Source organism: Falco punctatus (assembly GCF_963210335.1).
Source record: "Falco punctatus genome assembly, chromosome: 10".
NCBI classification, from domain to species: domain Eukaryota; kingdom Metazoa; phylum Chordata; class Aves; order Falconiformes; family Falconidae; genus Falco; species Falco punctatus.
Genome location: NC_137590.1, coordinates 10,749,405 through 10,772,955, shown reverse-complemented (window position 1 = coordinate 10,772,955; position 23,551 = coordinate 10,749,405). Strand labels below are relative to the sequence as shown.

The 23,551-nt window shown below is 51.7% G+C and overlaps 1 protein-coding gene and 1 long non-coding RNA gene across 3 annotated transcripts in view; one reads left to right on the top strand and one right to left on the bottom strand.

Moving 5' to 3' along the window:
- LOC308070272 overlaps window positions 1–22,279 on the top strand; it is a 51,004-nt gene extending 28,725 nt beyond the window's left edge. For both annotated transcript variants that reach the window (XR_013930689.1, XR_013930690.1), the window contains exon 2: window positions 1–22,279. This exon is cut by the window's left edge. This is a non-coding gene — a long non-coding RNA (uncharacterized lncRNA).
- RBM38 (RNA binding motif protein 38) overlaps window positions 22,082–23,551 on the bottom strand; it is a 15,724-nt gene continuing 14,254 nt past the window's right edge. Inside the window, exon 4 of the mRNA XM_080403926.1 lies at window positions 22,082–23,551. Within this exon, the coding sequence (XP_080260052.1) occupies window positions 23,251–23,551 (301 nt within the window). The 3' untranslated portion in view covers window positions 22,082–23,250.

Genomic DNA, 23,551 nt, shown 5'->3' with positions numbered 1-23,551 from the left:
TTAGTTTAAGGTGAGTCCATTAGCTGCTCTGCATTTGTACTGGTGTTATTGAAAGTTGTTCCCTAAGATCTCCAAGTCTGTCTGGTATGGAATGGGAACCAGGAGGTCTCGGATCCACTCCTGCGAGCATCTTCCAATGAAACCAAAGGGAAGCCCATCACCTATTTTAATGTGTTGCCCATGAGAGACACTCAGTGGCAAAGCAGCAAAGTCCAAGAGTTTTTCGGTCATCTTAGCAAAGCTCAGGAGAGAGCGAAGGCACAGAAACACTCCCCCACCCTTTTTGAACATTTCAGTTTATGTCGCTAATTGTAGTGGAGCTGCTGCAAATATTTCTGAAAGCAAATATTTGATGTCCACATTGACTAGAAAATAAGTGGAAGAACCAACCGCCTCCACTCACCTGGTCATCTCAACAAAACCCAGCCAGGGCTGAGAATAAACAGCAACGACCGCTGAGCTTTTGTAGTCAGCTTCTCTATGAACAGGAGCTGTGATGGAGGAGCAAACAACACCTGCCTGGGAGGAACTGGGCACGGGCTGAAAAGGGAGCGGAGGCTGGTGAGCAGAGGCTGTTTGTGCAGCCGTTGGTCTCCAGGGTGGGGCTGCTGGCAGAAGATGGCATCTCCATCAGCCCATGCTGGTGCCCTGCTGTTGCAAGAGGCAGAAGGGGCGAGCGCCCTGCTCCCCTGTGCCCAGCTAGCGAGTGGTGGGGAGCGGCTCCTCTGTGCCTGCCGGGAGGAGAGCCTGGGGAGGGGGACAGCCTGCCGAGAAGGTCCTGCTCTTGGGTGTGGGTCACACCGGAGGACAAGTGGTAGGGTTGTCACAGAGGAGAAAAAAGGTGACCAGTCCCTTCTCTGGCAGACTGCTCACATCTCTGCCCAAGTATGAATTCTGCTAAGGAAACCAGTATCACTTTGCCCTAACTGGGAAGCAGGGGAGAAGGTCTTTACATGCTCCGGCTGGGCATACACACAGCCCAGATACCCAAGGTCCAAGTGATCTGTGTTTGGGTGCTAGGCTTTTTTCTTAATTTTTTTTTTTTTGGTTGGGTTTTTTAGCTTTCTAAAAACAAACTTTGGATTCATTAGATGGAAATGATCTCATTGCTTTACAGATTCGCTTTCCTGGGAAACTAAACTTCTCGTGTAATCATGGGAAAGTCTCACCTTCCCTTTTTTATTTTCCTTCAACTGAGTTTCTATTGAAATTAGCTTGGCAGCCTAACAACTCAGAAGCTAAAAAGCAAAAGACAACCCTTTGTTACTATTAGGGTTTTTTAATCTCATGATTTACTAACCAATCTCATTATTCTGGGGAGACGGCAAGTGATTTTTGAATATTTAATGACATACATCCAAATATATGTAGAAGCAGGCCCCCTCATAATACATTTTACTAACACAGTAGTCTGTTAGTCCCACTGCCAACAAAAAAAGAGAAGTAAAGCCCAATAATTAATTACTGCTCTATCTTTTGTAGTTTTCTTTGAACTGCAACACTTTCTGTTCACTCCTCCTCTTTTTCTACCTCTTACAAATTCTTTGCACCACTGGAAGCCCGGCTCAGCAAACTCAGTCCAGTATCACTATAGTCAAGCGAGGAAGGACTTGGCTGCTCTTCAAAGGGAGCTTTTATCAAGTGTTTAGTGTGATGTGACAAAGCAGGGAAGTGTGCCATGGATGTGATGCTTCCAAATCCCCCCCTTCTACCTTGATTAAACTTGAGAGCGATTACCCTTGCCAGGGTGATGATCCCTGCCAACGTGCATCTTGTTTACAGCTGTGCTGAGTTTTTAACATGTTTTCCTGTTTTGGCTTAGGACAACACGCTTCCGCTTTGTGCCCTGGATAAAATCCCATTTAAAATATCAAGTTTCTAATACTTTTGCCACTAGAACCATAGAAATCAGAAAGCTGTGTTTCAGGCTGGCACCCCAATGTCCCGCGACACCGTTGCTCACGTGTGAGATGCTGCGCTTGGGCCCCAGCAGACCTGCAAGGTCTCTCTGTCAGTGCAGGAAAGCTTTGAATGGGGCCAGTAGAAATTAAAAATATTTATCCTGGGACTATTTTATTGTGCTTGGAACAAGCATGTACTGTCTGGTGTGAGCAGGCTCTAGGCACTGCTATAAATTCCAGATGAAACTTTCACAGCATTTGCCATTTCATTTTGCCCTATTTTATTTTGTGTGTTTGCTTCTCATTCCTAGATTCTGATTTATTCCTAATATTGATAAATTTAGATCATTAGATCAAAGCCTTATAGTAAAACAAAAAAAAAAATCACAAAAAAACCCCACCACATTTTGGCAAAAAATACTTGGCAACACATTTTTATTTTATCAATTTCCCAGTTGCCTATAGCAGCCACTTTAAAAATGGCTGCATCTAACTAGTTTTACTTGAAAATATCCTCTTTCTTTCTTTTGTTTTTTTCCCTCCCCTTCACGAGAACCAGGCCAGTTTTCAGAGAAACTTTAACAGGAAAAACGCACATCAGCACCCTGTGAAATTTCCATGTTTGGCTTTGAATCTGTCAGGTTACATGGAGAAAAAATATGCTGTGAATTTTCTAGTTGAGTGACTTTGTAGTTTGGTGTTCTTGCCTTGCAGTTTGGGCAGAAAGCACTGGAGGACAGGAGCTTTTCTCCCTGGTGGTTCTTGCCTCTGCCCTGTGTTTCATCCAGCTGGCCCCAGCCCATCGCTCTGTGCCCAGGCAGCCAACTGGCTTCCTTCTCTTTTCTCTGGATAATCTTCTCCCCTCTTGTTGTTGGCTAAAATGACATGAAACACTTTATTTCAGTTGCAGGAAAAATCAAGGTTATGATATGGTGCTGAACCGTTCTTGGCCAAGGACTCACCGGTTACCTCTGAAGCCATTCGCAGACCACAGCGGGACACCAGGGACATCAGACACAACAAGTGGTTGAACTTGACCCTGTGCTGTGAGTCCAAACGAGGGACAGCACTGTGCCCGCGCTTGCACCCAGGGCTGGCATGGGGTCACATGCAGCACGGTGCTGGCTGCAAAGGCATCCTCAGCACAGTGAGGAGGGCTTTCTAGTGGGCTCACACTGGGGCAGCAACAGTTCAGCTCTTTGCTGCTTTGCCCACCTCTTGTGCGGAGAAAAACCTTGGCTTAACCTGGGCGAGATCTACCTTTGAGCACTCGGAAGGGGGAAGTGCCTCACTGCAGGTTGGTACACGATGCTGGGAAAAAGCATTGGCCCTCAGCCAGCCTGGAGCAGGGAGGTGGCAAAGCTGCCATTGATGCCTGGGCTCCCATGGAGTGGCAGCTCCTGGAGGGGTGGCCCTGCAGGCAGAGCCACGGCGAGGCTCTCCGACAAGCTGTTCCCATTCCTGCTCACCCTGGATGCGGCAGCCCACCTGCTCTCCACTGTGCTGGAATATCAGCCGGCGCTGGCGCCTTGGCTCTGTTGTTTCAGGTCGCAATGGGTAATTTTTAATCCCTCTGTTCAGAGTGTTTCGAGAAACAGGAGGAGAAACATATGGCATATGCTCACCTCGGCTCCCAGGAGGTGTGGGGGAGTGTGTCCCCACAGCTGCTGGGGTAATCCTTATCCTTCTGTCCATGACCGCATGGGAAAGGTGTGCTCAGAGTGCCTGGGCATCACCCCATGGGCAGGCGGGCTCCACTGACTGGGCAGAGCTGGGGGGCAAAGTCCCTTCCTCCCCTCTGCAGCCCAGCAGGGCCATGGGCAACAGCATGTGCAGTGCAGAGGGACTGGAGGAGGGACTCAATCCTCTCTTGGGTCTCCTTCAGGCAGAACAACTCCACAGCGGTGCTGGGATCACCTCAAAGGGACAGGCTACCCTACAGCAGCCACACTGGGAGAGAGGCTTTCAGGCTATGGGTGCCTTAGGTGTTTGGAAGTTGGTTAAAGACTCATGTGTGACCAGAAAGGGTCTATGGTGAGATCTGGGCTGGACGCAGCTGTGGCCTCAAAGAACATGAGATATCTGCAGCATGGTAGGTGGGCAGACTACAGTGCTCCACCACTGGAGACCTGCCCTCTGGATCCTGTACCACTTGATGTCTTCCCTTGTCATCAAATCTCCAGCACATCGTACCTTCATGTACTGACATTGCTCATTGTCCTGGCCTTCATTCTGACCCTGCTGCAGTCAACAGGGACAGTGTTGGTGGAACCGGCATCTCCTCTTCTCCCTTTGCTTGTTCCCTCCTGTATCCTCTCCTGCCTACCCTGAGCTCACTCTCTCGCTACATTGCCTGCTCTGGGCACCATCTGGTGAGTTTTGGGCTGTCTCATCTCACCAACTGTCGTTTGTCCTGGCTGTGGTGTAAACGTGCTCACATTTTGCATCAAAGGACCCCTCAACCATTTGCTTTGTGGACCAGACGGCCTGTCGGAGAGGAGCCAAGCAGTTGGCACTCAATAAGCAATGAGCATTAATAAAAGCATTACAGTGAGGTTAGTGCCTCATTAAAGTAATGCTAACGAACCGGCTGCCTTCCAGAAGTATGAAATTTTAACTAACGCTTCCTCCTTCTAATTTTATCTATAATTAAGTCTTCCTAGGGAGGCAATACTCACTTCTCCAGGCTGCTACAGCACAAGCAGAACGTAGTTCAGAGGAGCTGTGCTGGAAACGCACTGGTACCCTGGGAGTGGTCTCCGGCCCCATCCTGCAGCCTCATCGGTGCAGAAGCCCCCTGTGCTGCGAGCACCAGCGCTCCGAGCTGCGCACCAGCACCAGGGGATGTGGCCGTGCCCCCGCGCTGGGACAGGGCTCTGCCTGCCCCCAGCCACTGCAGGGCTGGTCAGCGCGGGGTGAAGGTGGCTGTGGGCACAGCCCTGAGCCATGCTCCCAGCCCTGGCTGCAGCAGAGGGTCAGAGCAGAGGGGTTCGGACCCCGGCTGGCACGGACCCGGCGCCGAGGCGCAGGAGCGCCCGTCCTCGTGGCTCTTGCCCGAAGCAGCGTGCAGCGGGGAGTCTGGGCCAAAGGCTACCGCCAGCTTGCTGGGATACTGAGACGAGGGGCTAGGCAGCTCGTGTTTTCTGCTGGCACCCTTTGCCAGGCGTGCCTGGGAGGGAGAGGTCCCACAGCTTGTGGCGGGGGGCTGTGGGCCACCAGCACTCACTGCTGCACAAGCAGCACCTGAGCTTTGCCGCATGGAGAGCGCAGGTTTGGGGACTGATGCATCTTGACTGGGCGTCTGAGAAGGGAAGCAGCAGGGATTTGTACTGGAGGGGCTTTGCTCTGGGCCCTTCTCCAGCCTCCTCGAGCACCCTTAGGGCTGGCTCCAGGTGGTGCTCCTGGCTCCCCACGCAGCCCCCGGGCTGCCCCAGCCCTGCACCCGCTGTGGCAGGCACCCAACTGCCCGCCAAGCCCCGCGGCTCCTTTGTAAAGCAAATTAATTCTCCCCTGCGCTGAGGAATAGCCGTGAGCTCGGGAAGGTTTGGCAACAGCAGTGAGGAAAGCAGCTGCTCCAAGGCTCACAGTCTCTTTTTATTTCATTTGCCTGGTTTTAGCAGTGTGTGATGGGCACGTGAGCAGCAGCACTGCCGGACACGCAGCCACCGGGGTATCTTGCTGACCGGACAGCTGAAGCTGCTGTCTTTCCCTGCTCACGTGTGAACACAAGTCATCTTTCTGCTGGTCTTCCTCCTTTCACCTCCGACAGGTTTTTATTGTCATGCTCTCTTTGAAGCAAACCCAGAGGTTTCATTATCAAAGGATGGTGTTTGATGGATGAATCCCTGTCTTTTACCTTGCCTGATAGAGAGGGCACAGGGCACACCGGTGTGTTTAACAATAAATACCGCTTTCTTGAATGGAAACAACCAACCCAAATGGTTCTGCTGTGTGTAGCAGCCCATTTGGATGGTCTGCCTGGGGGAGAGGCTGTCATCAGAATGAACCTGGTGTTACACCACTGCCTTATGTCTGACTTGTTGCAGAGACTGACTCAGAGCTTGGTGCAGCTGCAGGTTTGTGCTAAGGATGTTCCCTGCTGCTTCCTAAAGCTTATGGGTCAGGGAGCATCATCAGCAATCACTCAACTTCTGTGTGTGCGTGCCTGGGGCTGGCAGTGCCCCAGGGCGTGGGATGACCACAACCTAGGGCGTTCAAATCTCGCTGCAAAATTTCCTCTTCTTTTCAGGCATTATGGCACAGATTTTCTGCTTCCAAAGGCCCCAGCTCTGCAGACAAACACTATCCTCACTGCAATGAAATTAATAGGTGTCTAGGGGCAAAGGTAAAACTTAAGTAAGTAAGTAAATGTTTGCAGGTTCAGGACCTTATTCAGGCATAAATCAGGTGGCTCCAGCCAACAATAGAATTACCTAAGTATAAAATCCCATGTAAGCCAGTAAGATCAGCTCCAAACCTGCTATGAATTTGCTTTTTGTTTCCGTGCCAAGAATATATCACTTCTAACTGTTGCAATCAGGTCTGGTCCTTTTTATATTTTTTTGAAGTGCTTTTGGGCACATTTATTTCCCGTCACCAGCAGATACGCACGGAGCCTGACCTTCCTTTTCTTGGGCATGCCCAAGCCTGCTTCGCCCACAATAAGTTGTCACTATCAGGGAATATTTTTTTTATTTCCTTGCCTTTTCTGTGACTGTATTCAGTAAACAAAGGGACAGCAGTGATGATCCAGAACTGTTCTTTGTATTTGCCTGGGAACAGAGTCAACTATTTGTTGGTCTTTTGTTGTTGGGTGTTTTTTTTTCTTTTTTAGCTGGTGACCATTTAAATGGCTACTGGTACCTGTGGCATGGCATATATCAGTGTTACAGGATTCGTTACCAGATTGCACTGGGCAGTCATGAAGGAGGCGATGATGAGGGGCATGTGGGAGGTGCCTGATCAAACTAAAGGTCTGGGACACAGTGGTCCCTACTGCCCCTCCCAAAGAACATGAAAATAGCCTGCAGGTTTTTCCTGGTTGCTGTACGTGCCTCAGTCTCCCAGTTCTCAGCGTGCTGTTTTGAGGTGGTGCCCCAAGACAAAAGGTCTGGTGATGTTTGCATCCGGCTGAGCCAGGGTTCCTGGAAATGAGCTTGGGCATGATACCTGGGAGAAGGAAGGCAGAGAGATGTGGTAGAGAGAAGGAAGCTGGAGGGTCTTTTAGCTCAAGGGCAAACGTTTATTGGCCTCTCTGCCCCTTACAGCAACAGAGCAGGCAGTGAAGGCAGCTCCCAGACCAGCCTCTTCCTTAGCAGACACCAGAAGTGTCCCAGCTCCTGTTCCCATCCCTGCCTGTCCCTCCAACTGCAGCCCATGACAGGGCACTCCAAAAGCCTGGGCAGAGCCTCCCCTGCCCCATTACAGCGGGACACAGCAGTTCCCAGGACAGCAGCTGTGAGGAAGAGGTATGCATTTTCCAAGTGACGTTTAGGTTCTTGAATTATTTTTTTAAAATAGCCCAGAGGGTCCTAATTTATGTGCGGTACAAAACATGCTGCCTGTGACCTGCTTTGCCATGAACACCCCATATAGTGGCGGTGGGGTGTTTTATAGGCTTTGCCTTTTTAGTCTGGTGTCTTCAAGCAGAAGCAATAATCCACCAGGTAATTCTAACTGCTGTTCTCACCGTTGTGTTTTCCTCATGGCACACCTCTGCCATAGTCCCAGCTCGGTATCTAGGCTATGCCTGAAATGGGAGTCCTTCTCTAATGCCACCGAGGGGCTGGATGGCTGGCAAGGAAAATAAATCACCCTGAGCTGGCATCCTTTAGAAGCCATTATTTCAATAGGCCACAAAAAATGAAGAAGTGCTAGGGGGAAGCCAGGCATGACTGCAAATGGCCAGGCTGGATCTCTCGCTTGGGTGCCTGCCCTGGGGACAGGAGGTCCCATGGGATGGGCTCAGCTGCCCGCGCTCTTGTCCCGGCAGAGCAGCTCCCCGGCAGGGTCTGCAGCGCAGCAGCCTCCTCTCTCCTCTCTAGGCTGTTTTGGGCAACGTTTTGCAGCCCCACAAGGATTTCCACTTGTGCTGTCCAGTCTGGGAATGGGGTGGTGGGGCAGCCCTGTGCTTTTTTTCAGTGCTTAGTTTTTTTGGCTCCAGAGCACAACCCAAGACCTCCAAGTGAAGCACTCAAACAGTGTCAAAGCATCCTTTTGCAGCTCCAGAGCAGTGCTTTCCTCCCACGTGTCCCCATACTTTGGGCACTGGTGTGGGTGGGGGACACCATGGTGCCATCATAGCTGTGTGTCACCCCTGGGTGCTCAAAAGCAGGGGTAGGAGCTGCTCCTCTGCCTCTGCCAGCCATAACCACTGTGCTGCAAACCAGCCCTGCCACAGCAAAACACCTCTGGGAGCCATATGACATCTCTGAGGCTTTGGTTGAATTGAACAAAACCCAAAGTAGCCCAGCAGGTTAGACTGCAAGCCATGGCGAGCCGGGGGACCTGTCCTACCCTGCTCAGGGTGTGCAGACTGCCAGCCCAGGCATTAAAGTGTGTTAGCATCTCCTGCCAGTGCCCAGTAGAACTGCTGGTGGGATTGGCGGCGGGGGGGCTGCATATAAAGGAGGATGGTTTTGTGGTCAAGTGATACAAGTGGAGTGAGGAGCATCTCAGAGGAGCATCTGAGGCTGATGTTTGAAACAGCCAGTAGACAGAAGGTAGGTCAGGGGAGCCTGGGGATACATGGTGTTTGCTGTAAACCTGCACCACAACAGCCACGATTCAAACCCATCCTCAGGACTGAGGCCGGCTCTGCCAAACCACCATGAATTGCAGGAGGGCCCTGACCTGAGCTCTGCTCTTTCAAGGGGGGGATAAGCAGTCCTGGAGCACATCAGAAGGAGAGGTTCACGTGGGTCTAGCTTGCTGGTGTCCACCAAAACAAGCCCCAAATCCACAGATGCCAAAAAAAATTACTCAGGAGAATTTCTCGTAGATTTTACTTTGTACCTCTCTGTGGCACTTTCTCATGCTTTGAGTTTGCTATGGAAAAATAAGCAGCCTGGGTCTGTTGAATCTCAAACCTTCTATTAAGCATTTACTGCCTGGACTCTGGGGCAGAGCCATCTTCCCGCTGCTGGCCAGGCTCAGCCCTCAGCTCTGTCCCTGGCGGGACGGTATGGTTGTGGGCAGCATCTCCCCCACCGGGACATGGCAGGCTGGAGGATGGATGTGTGCCCTCCTGCCTGCACCGGTGGGGGGCTGGAGTAACCCACTGATTTCAAGGGACTGGCCAGAAAAAACAAGGACCTGGTACAGAGGATGGATGTTTAATGTTGCAAAGGTTTCTGGAGGTTTGCTCTATAATTCTTGTGTACAAATGCCAGATTTCAGAGTTTAAAACAAAAAAGGGGGTGGTGGAGGGGTGTTGGTGTCTGACTGGTTATGGATTCATTTTTTAATTGTGTGCCTATGATGTGATGTCATGCAAAAAAATCTAACCCCTACAGAAACTTATTTCAAAATGAGTAACTGCGACATTTTTTCAGTGATTGTCTAAAAAGGATGTCGCAATATTGCTAGGACTTCCCTTCTCCGCCGCCTTTCTTCACCAGAATGCAATATTCTGATACATGGATGGGGCATTTGGACTCTGATATCATTCCACTCAGTTTCTCATGAAAACCCTCCTGCTGCCTCGCAGAGCTAAATGAAGGTATGTAAGCTTTAATCGCCCACTTTCCCCCTCCCAGGAGGAAGATAGGAACTAGAAAATTCTTCCAGTTCCTTAGCAGAGCGGTTGAGGTGATACAGCTCTGCACAAAACAGCTCTGGCAATGGGCTCTCGCATCTTGCTGGGCTGAAAATCGTTGACCTCGGCCATCGCAGCAGATGCTCTCTGGAAGCACTCTGCAATGAAATCTGTTTAAATAGCAATAGCAGACCTGTTGGAATAACTTATACATCTGAACTAGCAAAGGTGTTAGTCTGCCTCAGGGGCCAAAAAAAAATCATGTGTAACTTCTAGGGGCTTTGCTTGGCTTTTCTGCACCTGAACTCTGTGCCTTGGGTTTGTGTATCGCTGTGTGGAGGAGAACGCCCGGCACAGATATCACTTCTGCTGATAACGGGAAGGTTGGTGTTTGGTCCTCCTGTCAACAGGCTTTAGCTTGGAGAGAAACCTCCACTAATCAGCTTGCTTTGTAGCATTTTTACAGCAAAATAAAAGATGCCGGGAAGTATCTGTTTGTCACCAAACAAAAGTTTTACTGCTGAAATATTCCAGAGGCCATTTATAAAGTCTTGACAAAAGCACCAAAAACTTACAACTCTCCACATGTCCTCCCCTCCCAGAGGTAACCCAGGCGCAGGGCTGGGGTGGGACATGGAGATGGAGGTGGAGATGGAGATGGAGATGGACGTGGAGGTGGAGATGGACATGGAGCCGCCTCCTGCAGGAGCCACAGAGGTCACCCAGGGCTGAAGAGCTGGGAGAAGCTCATTTGTTATGCAAATGCCTGCTCGAGCCTGGCGTACACAGTGGAAAGCTCTTGAATTATTTTAAGCAGAGGACAAAAGTTCTTTCCCTCCCCCTATCATCTTGGATCCTTGTAAAAACAAAACAAAACAGAAACCTCTGTGTGAACCATCTGACAATGATCAGCACTCGACTTTCCTGGCAAAAGTGGGATGGCCAGGCATACACAAGCGCATGGAAATAGAACAATTAAGAAAAAAAATGTATTGGAAGCAGACAGGCTTTATTTTGTCTCGATGACAGCATGAACTAATCATCCTCCGGCCTTATCACCATGAGCGTGCCGGGGACAGGCATGCTGCAGCAGGCTGGGGGGCTGTCCCTGGGTGATGGGCAGAGGTGATTCCCTGATGCCCACCTGGGGCTGAGGGTGGGCTGTGGCTTGGCACAGGTTCTCTGGGCAAAGAGGGGAGCAGGGGTGGCTATTTTGGGTTCCCACAGCACTTGCAGGCCAAAAGTTGAAGCTGGCACTGGCGGGTGCAGAGAAGCCACCCGTGCGTGGCAGCCAGCTTCCTGCGCTGGGCTGGCCGGGCTCCCCCAGGCACCCGCTCCGGCCGGCTTTGCATGAGCAGATGTGCGTTGCATGGCTGCGAGGAAATCCTGTCAGTATTTACATAGCGTCGAGGGGCGCTGAGGGGACAAAGCACAGCGTTTCCCACGCAGGCTGTGGGCTGGCGCTGCCACGTGCCACTCTGCCACATGCAGCTCCGTGTACTCCCCGAGCAGGGCGGTGCGAGGCAGCACTGACTGTGCTCTGCCCCCCGGGAGCTGCACCAAAATCCTGTTTTCCAGGCAGATTGCACCTCTCCGGAGTGGTTTTCCCCTGAGCCAGGTTCTCCTCTGGTCTCAGCATCCCTGTGCCCCCACACCGTGTGAAAGCCCCAGTGGGCAGCTGAGCTTTGGCCTGCAGAGCACTGGTTAAACTGGGGATAAATCAGCGTTTAAAAAGGGGCTTCAGGGGGACCAGTGCTCTGCGCAGGCACTGAGGCACCTCATGGCTGTTTTGCAGCTGGGGCACCCGTGAGGGGGATGCATGGGGATGGGCCAGCAGACAGACCCTTATTTTGGGGTACCAGCATGGCAGAGGAAGCCAGGGGATGCAGGGTTTAATTAACGTGAGCCCTTTGGGGCCCATGACTGGCCATGTTGCTCACTGCCCGGGAAGCAGGGGGAATCCCTGCCCCAGCAGTGATGTCTGCCTGTCTCTTCGCCTGCCAGGGCCACAGGGGGCAAGAAGGAGGTTTGGGTCCCCATGGACCAGTGACCCCCACTGGTTCTGCAGCCCTGTGGCCAAATGCGGGTGTAGTAAAGAGCCCCTTCCTGAGGGGCTGCCTCCTGCCCTGGGTGGCTGCTGCTGGCACGGCGCTGGCATGACCCAGCTGCTGGCGGGGGAACCTTGCTTTTTCCATGCAGCACATGTCACGTGGGGTTGCTTGCTATGATTCCCGCATGGGGCTTCCCCACAGCCCATCCCAAACACGTCAGGGGCATGAGCTGTCCTGCACTGCTGCTGCCCGCAGACACACAGGTCCCCGGGGCTTTGCTGGTGTCACTGAGGGAGGTGAGTGAGGCCAGAGAGGCCGGGAAAAACCCCTGACAAACCTGAACAACCCCCCAAAAGCCCCAGGCAGACTGGTGAATGAAGTTTAAGTCGGTGTGGTCTCTGTTGTCTCCTCAGCTCGGTGCCAGCTTGCATCCCAGGATCCCGACGGTGCACGTGGCATACCTGCGAGCTCATGGTTCGTCTTGTCCCTGGCTTGGCTCTCTCCTACGGATGCAGGAGAACCAGAGACGTTTGGCTGGTACAGGTGGCACTGGCCACACACGTGCACGGCACGCAGCAGGGGATGAACCGCGGTGCTGGTGGGTTGCCAGTCACAGGCCATTGCCCTGCTTCACTGCCACCCCATCCCACGGGAGCCCACAGGGTGAGGGAGAGGAGGGAGCACGTGCCTCCCCATAGGGAGGTCTGGACAAAGCCCCTACCATCATCTGCACCACTGGCTGGGAGCAAAAATGATCATTCCAGGGCCATGAGCTAATTGGAGTGAACTCAACTAGTTTACTAGTCATATCATGCATAAAAGAACTAGTACTGTGACTAAAAGAATAAGTGTGGTATGCCACAATGGCCCATCCTCAGAGCCGAACGTGCCTGGCTGAGACGGAAGGTGACAGTGGGCTGAGGCTCATGACCACCTTGAGCACTGGCCAGAGCTCTGCAACACACCTCTGTGCTCACCGCGGGGTAAAGCAAACGGCATGATTTTCCTCTGCACGGCCGGGAGATGCCAGCAGGACCCCCCAGTGATCCCAATGCAGGGCCACCTGCTGCCAGCCAGGTGTGAGGCGGTTGCGGTGAAAGTTGCTCAGGTTTGCAGTAGGGTAGCTTGTGGACCACTTGTATCTCCATATATAAAATGCTTCATTTCCTTGGTGCTCTGTCTGTGTTGCACATTCTCCAATGCAATTCTTCACTGCTTAAAAGCAGTAGCTCTCATGGGCGTTTTTAAAATTGTTAGAAAAATCTGTGTGGGCATTACAATGTTTGTTTTCTCTGATGACTATTTTTAATCTTGTTTTCCATTAAAAAAAAAAAAAAAAAGAAAAAGATCAAGATAGATAGGAATTGAAACTGTGCCTTTAAATACGGCACGATAATAGCTGCACAGAACTAAACACAAAATTAGGGAGAGTTGGAATATGTGCCTAAAATCTGTGAAAGGCTTTTCATGACACTCGCTTGGCAGCACCGCCGAGAGCCCAGGGACCGAGGCCAGGGCACCGCACTGGCCAGCTGGCACCAGAGGGGTTAAAGAAGTGGGTTCACCCTGCAAGGAGGGAGCTGGAGCTGGCCACCCCATGGGATGATGCTGGCATCAGCTCCTCCAGTCTTCCCATGGCTCCCAGCCTCAGAGAGCCACCAGTGCGCCCCAGTAAGGCACACAGCAGCCCAGCCTCAGCATCCCCAGGCAGCGCCGGGAGCTGGGGGCGGCAAAGGCAGCGAGGGGGGATGTTTCACTTTTATGCACCGTCGGTTTTACAGCATTGGAGAAAGCCGTGCAGGGAGCTGCACCCTCCCCCAGGTCCCCAGCCCGTTGCTGGGGCTCTCCGCTTTTGTTCCTTTGCCAGGGACTTGGCCAAGCGGTGCTTGGCTGAGCCAAAGGAGTGATGGCTAAGGGGGTGCAGTGCTCCCTGCAGCAATCCCAGGACCGGGTCCCTGCACGAGTGGGAGCACCCCAAAAGCAGAGGCAGAGTTTTGCTCCGCAGTGCTGACAGTGCCATGTTGTGCTTGGTGCCATCTTGCCTGGAGAGCACAATGCTTGGGGACAGGAACAGCTCTGCACTTGTCCTGCTTTGGTTTTTAGGAACCCAGCCTTCCCCTGGGGATGTTCATGCCTGAAGCAGGGGAGGGAGGATGGAGGACGGCGGCATGTGGGAAGAGCGGTGGCACAGACCCTGGCAAATGTCACGGTGAGCTATTTTAAGATTTTTATCTTGCTGCCCTCTGACAAAAATGTGCTTTGGAGCAGAATTTATCATGTGCAGTTTGGCACATGGGGGGGCAGTGAGGGGGTGATAGAGTCTATCCCTGCAAGCTGGGAGCAAGTAATACAGAGCAGGTGAGCCAGCAGTGCAGCAGCAGTGGGTGCTGGCACAGCCACGGGTGCATACTGTGCGAGATGGGCACGGAGAGGCACGGGCCTGACCCAGCCAGCCTGCCCAGCAGCTCTGCAAGGGGGCAGATAAAAAGCAGGTATCTGAGCCAAAATCCCAGCCCAGGTCTGAATCAGGGGAGCACCAAGCTTTGCTGTGCTCCTGCCTTCCCAGTGTCACCCAGCCCACAGGGTGGCCGAGGGCAGACCTTGGCTGGACATACAGTTCCTAAACTTCATATAATTTTAAACAAGATGATTTGTCAGATGAAAGATGTTGCCTGCTGTAGCCACCTTTCCCCATAGTTATGCACCAGGGAGGCACAGGGCATCGAGTGCAAGGGCAGGATGAGCGCACCAGCGTGCTTGCCCTGTGGTTGGCACCACCACCATCAGCTCCCGCTGGCTCCCGGAGGAGTGTGAGGGGGTGCTGGGCTAGGGGGGATGCTGCAGATGAACACCCCCCCAAGGTGAGGGCAACTCTGCAAACACTCAAACTGGCAGCACCACCCTACCCTGCTGCAAGCCCAGGGTTTGTGGGAGTTATCACTGTCGCCCTCTCAGCTGCTGGGGCTGGAGATTAGGGAGCTGCTCCTTATCGGCCACTGGCCCCGCCGTCGGCCCCGCAGCCACGGGCCTCCGCTTTCGGTCTTACTCACTGGAGAAATGAGTAAGCCTATTGTAACTGTCATGCTGTGACACTCTTGGGCAGCAGGCTTGGGCTGTGCTTGGTTGGGTTGGGCTGGTGTTTTTATAGGCAACTCTGCACACAAAACTGTATGGCAGACACCGGCGGGGGCTGGGGCTGTCCTAGAGTTCAGTGCCCTGAACGTATGGAGCTTGACGAGAAGAGGAAACTGCACGTGTGTGCATGTGCATGTGTATTCAAGGGCAGGGGAGTAGGGGGAAATGCACTGGGTCCTCGCTGTGTCAGCAGTCTGGCAGTGCTGCCCTCTCACAGTGACCCCCACACTGGCCCCCAGTCTTAGTCCAGGCTCTGAACCTGGACCCAACGCCTGTGTGCGTCCATCCCTCCATCCATCTGTCCAGAGCAGCTCTCTGCCCCCCACAGCTTCCTCCAGCATCGCACCAGGATGTTCTGCACAGCAACCATTTCTGGCAGTTTAGACAGCAGCTGCAAGAAAATATTCATGCACTCTTCAGCTTTACTAGGCACACGAGCTGCACAGTGCCAATGGTATAAACATTTGGATTCAAGTTATTATTTTTTCTATAGACTCTGTCTTGGCTAGGTGGCTGCAGAGCAGCTCTGGGGCTGGGGCTACCCCACTGCCTGGGGGCAGAGGGGCTGGGGCAGGCAGCTGGCAGTGCCCGGCTGGGGCAGCCTGGCAACGTTATCCAACTTGATGGAATATTATGGTTTTTTTCCATTCAAGCCCATGCAGAGCTGCTGGCAGGACTGGTGCTTTTGTCCAGATTGCAATCCCCAAAATATCTGTATTCTGGACTGGGCAGACTGAGGCTGAAGTGCCCACGGTTGGCTGACTGAGGAGAGCATACAGGAATGCAGAACAACAGACAGACACCCACAGCGAAGTGCCTGAGCGGGTACAGCAGCAGCGGGCAAGGGGATGGGGGAAACCATGGGGTCCTGCTCAGCCCAGGGCTCCCTGCAGCAGGACCCAAGGACGACCCCAGACCGTGCATGCCGGTCTGCCAGCTGCGGTGCTCGCATCAGCATGTGATCGTTTTACTGTTTTTCCAGCCTGCTGAAATGTGAGCTCAGTCCGGGACACGGTTTTGACCCGGACTAGCTTGTGCTCATCCCAGTGATGCCTGGGCACAGCTCAAGGGCTGGGTCCTGCCCAGCCTTGTCCAGCCCCCAGCAAACCACACCAGCCATGGCTGCATCTTCCTGGGACAGAGATGCTGTTTCCAGCCCTAAATGAATCAGAAAAAGAGTCCCAGATTTAGCCTGCAGGCCAGAGCCAGGCTGAGCTGGGGCAACAGTAAGTGATGGGGCTCCTGCAAGGCTTTGGTCAGCCCTTCGGGTGCTCTAGGGTGAGCACTGCAAACGGAGAGCCTGGGAGGGGAAAACACTGCAGCACCCAGTGGGCAGGAGCGGGGCGAGTGGGTGCTGAGCCCAGCACAGTTCATGGACCTCCTGGCGTGAAATGTCTGAGCACCCATAAACTGATCCTGCCTGCCATTCAGTCTGGTTATATTGCTGTTTGTTATGTTTCTCATTTCAAATTATCTTCTAATCCGTGATTCATCCGGCATCTTCAGCCAAGATTTATGAAATAAAAGTTGAAGTATCGGTTGAAATAAGGCATTCATATGTATTGTTACACACACACACACACACACATATATGTGAATACGCATAGCTATTGATATAAACCATGTGTTTGTTCATACGTATGTTTCTAATCAGATTTATATATAATATAGCAATATACACATAATATAAATATTTTTGTACATATAAAATTCATTGGAAACAGGAAACCAAATTAGTTTACCTTACTAAAAGTGGCAAAGAGTAGCACACACTGTTGAAAATAAGGTAGGATGTGGTTTTTGGAAGGCTTTTTTTCCCCTGAGGGCTCATTCTACCATGTTTATATCTAAAACCTGCTAATTTTGAAGCCAGATCATGGAAAATTAATGGTATGATTTATTTACTTCATTTTGCGAAGCTTGAGTTTTGCTTAATGTGCTAGCATGTAAGCAGCTCATGTAAACACAACCAGCTGATGCTACTGGAGAAACCAAATGGCTCTCGGTATCTGCGTGTGCACGCTGAGCCCCTGGTGTTTATCTAGAGGTAGAGGTTAAACGGGAACCACTCGAGCCTGATTTTAAAAGATCTTTTGAGCGTTGAACATGTAATAAGATGATTAGTGCTATTTTCAAACCAAGACATACTCCTGGCTGATTTACAGAAGGCCGTGATCTCCAGCTTTAAGTGGGCAAATGCTTTCAAAAATTGGCTCCTGGGATTTTGGGGTCTCATTGCTTCAATAGGACTTAATGACCAAGCTGCCTAAGCTGCTTCCCGAAGTGGGAGCTGAGCTCCTCTCTTAAGCCAGTCCTTTAGAGTATTTCACTTTATGCTTCTTTATCTCATTTCTGCTTAAAGATGTGTGTGGTAGCTCTTGAAAGAAGGTGCAATATATCCTTTAATAAGAGGCCAATGATACTAATGGTGTCCCAGTGCAATTTTTAATACCGCTTGTCTCTCTGTTCTGCTGTTCCGCACTAGTTTGGTGGACAGGGTGTGCGATGGTGGTGCAGCCCCCCATCGCTGTCTGCGGCTGGGCAGGCAGTTCCAGGAGCCAGCCCCGCACTCCGGGGCATAACGTGGGCCAAAACCTGGATAATGGGGCACGGCCATGCCTCTGGTAACTGTGCAGCTCATGGCATGTGAACACAGCAAGCGCAGGGCTCAAAGGTGCACGTGTGGAGAAGGAAAACAGACTTTGTGTACATGCACATGTATTTTTATATATTTATATATATCAACTATATAGGTGTCTTTAAACATATCTGTATATAATTATATATTCCAACGATATATAAGTTTAAATATATATACAAATATATAAATATACACATGCACGTATGTTAAGGGATCTCTAGAGAAAGGCATGTTACACCCCGTGCTCATGGGCAGCGCTGCCCTGAGTCCCTCTGAGGGCAAACAGCCATGCCTTGGTGGCACTGCCCTCGTCCCCCTCAGCCCTGGGGCTGGACACAGCCTGTACCCAACGCAGCCTGGCTCACCAGGGATGTGCTGTGCCTTTATTGTCCAGTGTCACCCTGAAACATTGCACCACTGTCCAAACAACAGTCTCTGACTTCACCATCTCTAACCTTCCCATTACCAACTTTTACAGCTGCTCCATCACCACCATCAGCCTCCCGAGCATGGGCACACAGCTAATAAATCTGAGTCCCTAATTGCACTCCCACACAGCATGGCCTTATCTGAGCCATCATCCTTCTCGCTGTGCCTCGTCACACCTCTGTGTTTGTGCTGCTGGTGTCAGCAAAAGGATAAACCCACAGTTTATTTGGCTTTGGGATTAGGCACAAATCCCCCCAGTAAGATGTTCCTGGCCTCATGGTCCCACCAATGTGTCTGACATAGCGAGGTGGCTCTGCCTTGGGGAGGGTCTACAAACCCTCTGCTTTTATCTCATGCAAGGTCCCAATTTTTGATTATTTATGTAGCCAAAACTATGCAAGAATTAATGGAGGCCTCCCTGCTAAATCCTGTTGCCAAAGACATCAATGAGGGTGGAGGGGGCTGCTGGCCCAGGGTGCCACTGAGGCTGGAGAAGCCCCGATCACTATTTGCAGCTGGTTGTTATTCAGGTCCAAGAAGACCCAATGCCTCTGGTACCCAAGGGACATTTATTTGTCCCCCGGCTCCTACAAGTTCAGGAAGTTTTCCACAGCCCTCTGGGAGAGCGGGGCCGGCACAGCGTGGGCACAGCGGTATCAGCAGCCGCAGGTCTATCGGGCTGAGCAGAAGCTTTTCTAGGAACTATCTAGTGAAACACATGACTATGCCCCTGGCCGAAGGGCGATACGTGACAGGCATTCACCAGGCTCCCAGCGAGTCAGTTGACTTTGTTATTCAAACTATTTTAGTGATGGTTTTTAATCCCAGGCTTAAGTTTTTCTTTTTCTTTTTCCCCCCCCCCCCTTTCTTTTTTTCTCTCTGAACAAGGGAATCTCTACGCTGGCAGGATTCAGAGAGGCACAAAGGAGGGAAAAACAAGTTTCAGCCAGAAAAGAAAAAAAGAAAAAAAAAGGATGCTGTTAGCATTCCCTGTATGTGAGGGGGTAAAACCATTTTGCTGTGAACTTTATTTTAAAGGGCAAGTGCCAACAGCAGCCCAGATACTATGCAAATAAATCCTGCGCTCAGCCTTTCCCTCTCAGCCAGCAAGTTTTGGCACTGGGACTTGTTACTGCAGGAGCTGCGTTGTGGGGCTGGCAGTGTCCCCCGTGCCCCCCAGTGCCCCCAGCCTTCCCAGGGATGGCCACTGGCAGGGAGTGCCACTGCAAAGCCCTGGACCTTGATGGGTGCCCGCAGAGCTCCCCAAGTGTCTCAGCCAGATAACGTGGGGCAGCGGGGGCGAGTGCTGCAGAGACGTGGGCTCAGTGCCCCCCTGCCCCTTATCATGAGGGAGTTTGGGCAACTGTTGGCAGCAGAGCCCTTGGCTGTGCCTCCGGGGCGAGGGCAGAAACTTCACACGAGCCACCCCCTTCCCACCGCGGGCATGGGGAGCACCGGGCACCTGTGGGCAGCCTGGGGTCTGGCTGGCTCTCAGCTCGCTGCTGTGGTGTGGAAGGGCAGGCGATGCCAGGCTGCGGCTGGGCTTAGCTGGGTGATGGTCAGGACCCCGGCACTGGCATTCATGGCAGTGCTTCCCCATGACAGCCTAGGGGCTGCCCGAGCTCCAGCCAGGGCAAGCCAAAGCTCACCCGGACAGCCCCAGTGTGATGGTTTCCTATGAAAAAGGTTTGAATTTGTCATGCAAATGACTGGGCATGAGGGCACAGCTGCTGGGAGGTAGCCTAGCCCAGGACACCTGCCAGCATGGCCACTGGGACGAGCCCAGGACAAGGTCTGGTCCCCCATGGCTGCTTCCACCCCCAGAACCTGTGCCAAGCAGATGGTGCTGCTGGGGCTGCCCTGGCAATGCCATCCAGCACTCACCACTCCTCCCTGCGTCCCTGCATCCTGCAGGTTGCTGCTCCGAAGCTCCAACAACAGCACCGGGACTCCCCAGCTTGTGCCCACCCTGGGCTCCCGTCTGCCCGGAGCAGAGCTGAGCTGCCTGGGGCGAGCTTGTTTCATGCCAGGACAACATGAGGTACACAGTGCAGGTGAAAGTGGATGCTCCATCAAGCAATGCATGCATGAAAAAAAAAAAAATACACTTATAAGCAATTGCAAAGTGATTTAAGCACTTGCCCTGCACTACCCTGACCAGTCAGGAGCCACGCAGCCACTGCCTCTCACCCACACCCCACTACTCTCACACTGCAATTAACTCTTATCCCTCTAACACAGTGACCCATCAGGCTCTTCCCACTTTCCCAGCCTAGCACCAGGCTAAGGAAGTGCCTGGGCTCCTTTTCCAGGACCTCAGGCTTCCCTGCCACCTGCCACTGCAACCCCACTTCCACCTGGGAAGCTGGACGGCGGATTTCATTATTCTGCCTGGCCACAATTCCACAGTTGGGTTTTCACAAACAGGAAGGCGGCAGGTTGGGCGCTTGTTTTGATGTGGTTGTTTCTTGAAATGAGCCTGGAGCCAAACTGAGCGGGATCCAGGACTGGCACTCGGCAGTGGCGAGCTGGGTGCTGGGTGAAGGAGGCCGTGGCTGCTGCCCTCGCTTCCTCACAGTTTTGGCCACCTCTCAGGAAATCAGCTAAATGGAAAACCATCACTCTCCTCACTTCAAAACACACTGGACACATGGTTTTTTTCAGCAACAAATTAATTTTCGGAGGCTTTGATTTGCCTGTTGACCAGGGGAGACGTGGGTCCTTGGTGAAGACAAAAGCTGACGTGCAGCAGCGCCAGAGCCGGGCAGAAGCACTGCTTGAGGATGGGCACCCCAATACCATGGGGTCAGGGCCAAGCGCTCCCTGGCAGCTCCCAGCACCTCCATCTGCCTCCAAAATCCTCCACTCCCTCCTCCTCCTCCTCCTCAGAAAGACTCATGACAGGGAAAAAAGAGTAATTACGAAATAATCTCTGGCCCTGATAGTACTTCAAAGGCAGGTTTCCCGGGCCAGGCTGCGCTCCCCGCCAGCGCTGTGCTGGATGCGGCGCTCAGCTCTTACTCCTTTGGCAGACCCACAGCCATATCCAGAAAGTAATTACTTAAAAAGGAAATAAATGTCACCCACATGGTTGTAAGCAAAACCCTGGGCAGGATGAACAGAGCCCCACCAGGTTCTGCATTCTCACACAGTACGAGCAAGGGAGGAATGAGCTGTTTCCATCCATTGAGATGGGTTGTTTACTCTGAGGCCTACCGACGACGTTAGACGCGCCCACTGTGTGCCTTTAAGTTTGCCAGGGCGGTTGCTTGCAGTGCTGAACTGCCTCTTGCTTTCACCCTCGGCACCCTCTTCCCCCAGGATGGCTTTGGGTATCATCACCTGCAACAGCGGTACGTGCCAGTGCCAAAGATGCTGGGACCTCCTGGCACCGGTCCTGCTGTAACCTTTACCAAAAGGAACTAGGTAACCGGCATGATCAAATGGAACAATTTTATTTACTTTTAAAAAACTGATACTTGAAGTTTGCAATTGTCAAAATCTGAAAACCAAATTTCTAAAGCAAGTTGGTTGGGTAAAGTCACACGCAGGTGTGCCACTAGTGCAGAGGTGGCTGCAGGGGGCGAGAACCCGGCCGGTCCCTGCTGCTGCTGCCGCCTGCAGCCCACCCGAACCCCGATGGGTCCTGGGGACTTCAGCAACCTGGCCCTCAACCAGGGCAAGGCTTTGGCAGGCCACTCTTTTTCTGGATGGATTCAATTTTGGGTAAGAAAATCTTATTCCAAGCAAATAACAGAAGGAAAGCCATATCCTGAGGATCCTGGGATGAGGTCTGACCTCAGCCGTCCCGGGTCCTGCTGGAGCTGCACCAGGATGGCAGCACTTTACACCCTCTGCTGTGCTGAGTGTGAGCAAGTGCCCAGCACTAGGCACAAGCCTTGGGGACCACGATGCTCCAAGAGCTTAAAAATCTCAAGCATGGGACATGCAGAGCAAGTAACAGCTGACAGGACACACTGCGAGGGACGGAGGCACCCTGCAACGCCTGCACGGTGCAGTGCCAGGTCAGGATGCGGGCGGGGGTGCTTGCCAGGCTCCCTGCCCACTCTGGCACGCTCGCGGGCAAAGGCCCCAGCATATCAGGTCAGTTTGAAAGTACTGCCTAACAGGCTTCAGCCAAGCAAACATGGTACCATACAGTATCAAATAATTTTAAAAGTTAAAATAGTTTATTGCTGTTCTTTGTAGAAATGCACTTAATTTACATCATCTGTTCTCTTCCTTTATTTGGCTGTTGGATTATAGGCATTAAAAAGTTACCTTTACCCACATGTTCAGTGACATTACACCTTTTTCTCTTTTGCTCCATTCATGATATTCCCCTAAGCGTCGCTGGCCAACAGCCCCAGATCTGTTTTACATAAATACTGTAAATGTCTCCATAGGTTGCAGCATTGTAACAAAAGATCTACCAAAGTAGACAAAATGTTCAGTATTCTTGGTTGGTTTTTTGCATTTAAAAATATACCTAAATTTGAGATAATCTTAACAGAGTAACAATTACAATAAGAAAATAGTACAGTGCGTTGACTAAAGGAATATTCTGCTCTCCTTCAAGCCAATATTCCCTTTTGCATGTTGAAGTGATTCAGCAATTACTTAAGAACTTTTACCTACATACAATAATTTAGTAAAATGAGAATTAAACAAGGCAGATACTTACTACTATTCTTCTGTCTGTAATTCACAGCTCATGCGAATAAAATCGCAATAAATATTAAAAAATAGTTTCTTTTTCTTTCTTTTTTTTTTTTCCTAAGGCATCTCTGAGTATTACAAAGTTTTTGTACAACCAAAAAATAAGATTGCTTTTTTCCATGTTCTCCAAGTACCTCTGTACCTCAACAGTAAATAAGAGGACTGCAGGTTTGATGAGGAAGGAAGGGCTGACGGGGCAGACAGGGTAGGGGCAGAAAGAAGACCACGGGTGATGGAAGCAGACCACGATGTGTGCAAGAATCTGTAGTTTTCCTGTGAAACATTTCAGTCACTTTTAGAACATCTTCAAGATAGTATCTGTCCAGATTAGGGAAGGAAAAAAAAATACAAAAAAAAAACCCCTTATCAGAAGTCCATTTTCATAAGCACAGTCAGACTGCAAGGGTTTGGGTTTGCCCTCAACACTATAAATAGCTTAGGTATTGATATGCACCTATGTAAAGGGGATGAAGGGGTGGGGTGGGTTTTTTTTCTTTTTGGTTTTTTTTTTGTTTGTTTTATTTCTTTTATTGGGGTTTTTTTGTCGCTTTTGTTGTCCTAGTCATATCCTTCCATTGTAAAAGATTGTCCTCAGTGGCGAAGGCGCAGGCAGGGCCCTCACTGCATGCGGTCGGGCTGCAGCTGTTGGGGCTGGTACTGCACGAAAGCAGTGGCGGGCGCCGCTGGGTTGCTGGCGGTGATGGGAGGCTGGACTGTGCCCGTGTAGCCGTATCCCACAAAGCCGGCAGCAGGAGAGGCAGCGTAGGGGTACTGATCGTAGGCAGCTGTGGTGTACTGGGAATAGGCTTGGCTGGCGGCGGTGTAGTCAATGTAGGGAGACGTGATGGACTGCACAGGGGTAGGGATCACCACGCTGGGCTGGATGATAGCTTGAGGGTAAACATAGTGAGGCGTGAGT